Raw genomic sequence first — 5,082 nt, 5'->3', positions numbered from 1 at the left:
ACCGTTACCATTTTTATCCTTTAGTAAACAAACTAATCTTAAGTTTATGTATTTTGAGTTTACAAAGAGCTGTTAACCTCTTAGGGCGGTTGGGAAAGACTAAGTTAAGCCACCCCGCTTTAACTTCTGAGCTGGCTCCACTCTTTTCAAAAGTAAATTCTACAAACAATTGTTGAGTAATCATTATCAAGTTATATGAGCAAGAGACAGTTCGGCTGCCATTGATGCTCCTGTAAAACTGAATAAAGATTTTATTATACTACACACACAAAAAGCATTGGGTACAGAAAAGGCAGTTTTCGGTTATTCTGCTGAGAATTTCTTTCCATGATTTCTCCCATTAAAGTATAGTTTTCAAAGCAAGCACCACGACAAAGGAAGCATCTAATTAGTCCATTTTCTTCTGATCCAAGAATGCTGAACATTTACTGTCCCATCTGTAGTTGTATCAGCAGGGTAATGAACACAGTTTATATTACTTCACTATTCTTTGAACTCCAAGAACTGCTGAAGTCTTTTCTGATGTTCTGCAGATGCCTGCACAGCGCTAAATGAAACATAAATGCAAAGCATAAGCTTTAGTCTACATTAAGCATATTAAGTGAACCACAGAGCGCAGAGTCAATATTTTTCAAAACAATTAAAAATGAATAGAAATCTTCACGTATTTAGTACTTCTGAAAAAACAGGATGAAACATTTTTTAATCTAATGAAGGCAAGGGCTTGCATTGGGCGATGGCATGTCTCTACCTTCTGGAAGACCAGAGCAAATTCATTCTGACAAGAGCAGGCACCACTCTAACTCTGACCTGCTCTGCTACGGAACCTGCTGTGCAGGGTTCCAGGCCCTGCAGTACATTTTCTGGATTTTATTATTTTATTCAAACCAGATTCAAACATTATCTTTGAATTGTGGAGTATTTGAATTGCCTTTAATATAAAATCCTTTAAACTAAAATGTTTGGTTAAAACACAATAGATTCCATTAATCGTTTTCAAAGGTAACAGTGTGGTGGCTTGGATTTATTTCTCCCTTTGAACATGCACTATGTTATAGAGGGGAACGGAGTTCTCCCTCCACTCTCCATCACAAAAGCACATTACCTTGGCAGAAGGCAGGCAAATACACCCTAGAAGTAGTATACAACTTCTTTGCAAACTTTTGGGGTAAAAATTGAACACAATAAAAATGTTGGTTTTCTAGTTCTTTGTTTGTTTGTTTGTTTGTTTTGAAACAGGGTTTCTCTGTGTAGCTCTGGCTGTCCTAGAACTCACTCTGTAGACCAGGCTGGCCTGGAACTCAGAAATCTGTCTGCTTCTGCCTCCCAAGTGCTGGGACTAAAGGTGTGCGCCACCATGCCCGGCAATTTTCTAGTTCTTAATTAGTAATAAAATCATCACTGAATGATAAAATTCCAGACAGCTTAAGATCACCCTTTTTGGTACCACAAAATTCTTGTTTGAATGCCTTTGCTACAGATTATCCTACAATGCCTCACATCATCTCTGCTTCCTGACACCATGAAGAAACCTCCAACGAAGCCACTAATCATCAACTTGCCCCATCACTCTCCCCTCCACTAGCAGGTAGAGACTTGCCCTAAGCTCTAAGCTTTGCTATTCAAGTACATTTTCGCTGCTGGCTGGAAGTAAACCAAATTTGTCTAATTTTGAGCTAATGGAGCTGGCTGTGATGGCTCACATCTGTAATTCCTGCATTCAGGAGGCAGAGGCAGGCAAGTAAATAATTAGGTATTATGCAGTCATAACAAAATGTATCCCAGGCTTTAGACATATGCATGATCCCATTTTTTTCTCTATCAACACCAAAGCAAAGCAAAGTAGGAGCCTGAATACCATCTACAGGTTCAGATCTAGGGGCCAGGTGGCTCACTGATTAAGAGTGCAGACATTGATGCTAGAATCAGAGTTAGCAAGATCTGGTCTGAATCCTGGCTCTATAACTACTTGTGTAGCCTGGCCCTGGCTGAGATGTTTCAGGAACTTCCCCACAACCCCAGACAGCCAAGTCTGTAACTAGATATAATCCCACGCGCTTGAGCAACTCCTACTGTACCACTGTCCTGATTCTGCTCATCAATGCCAGTTAAATAAAATATGGCTTTCCTCGGAGGAAGGAGAAAGGCAGAGCCTCAATTGCCATCTACCACCTTTCTTAGCTAATGAATCCTTATCCCCCGGTACCTGGCAACCTAGAGGCAAACCAGTGCTGTAAATGGAAAGAGGAGAGATATTTAAGAGCAAGCCAGACCTCCTTTCAGGTTCATGTTCTAGCACAAACATACTTTCTGACAAGATTTAACTGCTCTGTGTCTCCGCTGACACACCTCTGTGTCAATTAGGATAACCCCTGCCTCTCACTAAATTGTTAAGAAAAAAAAGACAGAAAGCTACAATCCATGGTCATTGTATTGGACAGCATGGGTCTAGACATTAATACATACTTTTTGTTTCCTTTTAGGCAATTTAATAAATGTCTCAATGACACAGGGTCATTTACAGTTCTTCTCTATTCTCACACACAGATGTGTGCCAGGACTATCTGCTGTTAGCACTGCCTGTGCCACGGAAGTAGAAGAAAGCAGGCAGGCAGTATACAGTGTTCTGTTTACTGCCTGCATACAGCAAGGCACAACAACCTCTCCTGCTTTCTAGAGCTCATGTCTAATTACAATAAACATAGCTTAGTTAGGAAGCCAGTACCCCTTATCCTGTCCAGCCAGAGCATTTCAGGAGAGTAAAGCAGTAAACATCAATGAAACTAAATATAAACAGGCCTGGCATTCGTGGTTTCTCTTGGGTTCAGTTTCTGAAGGTGTTGTGATCTGCCGGTGTTTGTCCAGCATGATTCACAGAGCGCCACAGCCTCATTTATGGAATATTCTGCTCACCCAAGGACCTGAGGCTTAGCTTTCTGACCAAAATGTAACAAGAAAATTATTTTCAATACTCTTTTGGAAAGGCACTAAGGATTCTTTTCTCTTTTAAGGATCTTTGGTGACTTTAAAAAAATATGTATCATATACAGACCACATTTGCTATTTTACAATTTTGTCATTTGCAAGAAATCCCCAGAGTTAGTCATAAATAAAAATTTTAAATAAAAATACCAAGTCCATATGTAAGCTCTTAATCCCAGAGACCCATCTAGGACCTAGAAGAAAACTTTCAATACACAAGCCTTCTCGTATTAGCTCTTGGAGAACTCCTAAGAGCAGGCCCTCAGTGTGCTTAGATGGGTTAACTTACTTCAGATGTTCACCAAACGTGGTGGTTACACGGTAGATAGCAGTTTTCAGTGAGGCCCTGAAAGCAAATCTTAATGTTTTGTAGGACGTGTCCACAAGGCTTCCTGAAGTTCGGGGTGGTTTACTAGAAGCGTGAGGCAGCTTGAAGTACTTGTCGACAGCCTAGACCAGGAAGAAAGAAAACACATTAGTTCAGCTATCATGGAAGGCCGTGGAGTCGAGAAGGCCTGCGAAGTCTCCATGGGTAAAGACACTTGCAGCACAGCCAGATGGCCCGGGGTCACAGGAGTCAATCTCCACACCCCACACAGGAACAATCTGACTCTAAAGTGTCCTCTGCCTTCTACATGCACACTGCATGCACATACCCACTAAATAAACAAATGCAAAGAAAAAAAAAAAACAAACCAAACAATTTTTTAAGTAAAAAAATTTAAAAAGTCAATCTAACAAATGAAATTGTTCTTACAGATAACATGGACATCTACAAAGACATGTGTGTTCCTTAGTGAGCCAATCAAGCTACTTTCAAAACACCTGTTCAGGGACACCCCAAGTTCCAGGACCCAGGAGAGCCCCAAGACCCCATGCTCTGTTTATCACCGGTGACAGGATGACTTTTATCCTTTTCTCTTTCTTTTTGATGAGCAGAGACCGTACACAGTGAAACTGATAGACAGGAAGCGAAAGCTTTAAAAGGCCAAGAACAAATAATAGAATTAAAAATAACACAACTATTACAGTCAGAGGAGCAAAAGGTAAAGCTGAGGGCGTCAGCCTCTGAGGCAGGACAGAGTTCAATGAGAGCACACCGCACATGTGTATTCACACCAGGAGTGAAACTGCTCCAGCCGTCCTGTTGTCATTTCAAGCCCTTGTGTGTCATCTTGTTGTTCTTTCTTATTTTAGCGCCCTATTTTTGCTCAAGGATAAAACATCCCCTATTCCTGTGGATTTTGATGATAGTTCTTTTGTTTTCTTACACTTTCCTCCCCTTCGCTGCTTTTGGTCTCTGTGAGCCATATTAGAGACTTTCCTCAGATCTGGTGATGCTCAGCTCCTGACTGCAAGTGGAATCTCCCAAGGAGCTGACTATCGGTGATCAGCATGGGCTCTGAGGTGAACTCCACCTCAGTCACATGAAGTCTTTGTCCCTAGATAACCCTGGGGATAGTCACCTATGACCCTGTGTGAAAGGCTGGGCCAGTGTTCAGTAGAACTCATCTTGTACATAACCCCCACACTGCCAGGCCTCTGTCAGGCCGGGCCCACGTCCTGGTCCCTAGAGGATGAACCTAGTGGGAACAGAGCAGGTGGCAGCCCAGCTGGTTTTGGATTCACCCTCTTTTGGAACCTAACCTTGGTTGTAAGGTACCCAGACCTTTCCCACTGCCAACGTAGGACCCGCCTCTGGAATCTGCTAAGCACAACAACTCAACATCTGCTTTCCAGCTTCACAAACTGTGCTGCTATTGATTACAACCCTGCTTATGGATTTATGTATTTTAACAATAGTAGAATTTTGGAAAAGGAACAAAATGCAATGCATATGTTAAGTCTGCCATGTTAACTTCAAGTCCAATCATTTGTTCTTTCGCAACAATCACTTATTAGAGCATTTCCTAAGGCTGGGGCATACTTGAAATACTTTTAGGCAGTATGGGAAGTGGTGTTCAGAAAAACATTTGAGCAATATTAAGTAACCCCAAGTCATAATGGAGACGTGATTCTCGCTGTGATTTTCTCAGCCATCATTAGTTACTACCTGGATCCACTAAACTTGCTTTTTTTTTTTTTTTTTTTTTTTTTTTT

At 41.4% G+C, this 5,082-nt stretch overlaps 1 protein-coding gene across 2 annotated transcripts in view; it reads right to left on the bottom strand.

The window, feature by feature from the left end:
- Positions 1-230: 230 nt before the first annotated feature.
- Ndc1 (NDC1 transmembrane nucleoporin) overlaps positions 231-5,082 on the bottom strand; it is a 49,260-nt gene continuing 44,408 nt past the window's right edge. The window contains exons 17-18 of one of the 2 annotated variants that reach the window (XM_021200009.1): positions 3,272-3,432; positions 231-547 (exon numbers count right to left, since the gene is read on the bottom strand). In XM_021200009.1, the coding sequence (XP_021055668.1) occupies positions 484-547; positions 3,272-3,432 (225 nt within the window). In that variant the 3' untranslated portion in view covers positions 231-483. The remainder of the gene's footprint in view (positions 548-3,271; positions 3,433-5,082) is intronic. The other variant, XM_029540253.1, reaches the window with a different exon arrangement.

The sequence above is a fragment of the Mus pahari genome, chromosome 6, assembly GCF_900095145.1.
Source record: "Mus pahari chromosome 6, PAHARI_EIJ_v1.1, whole genome shotgun sequence".
NCBI lineage: Eukaryota > Metazoa > Chordata > Mammalia > Rodentia > Muridae > Mus > Mus pahari.
The sequence above is the reverse complement of the archived record's forward strand: the minus strand, read 5'-3'. Positions and strand labels throughout refer to the sequence as shown.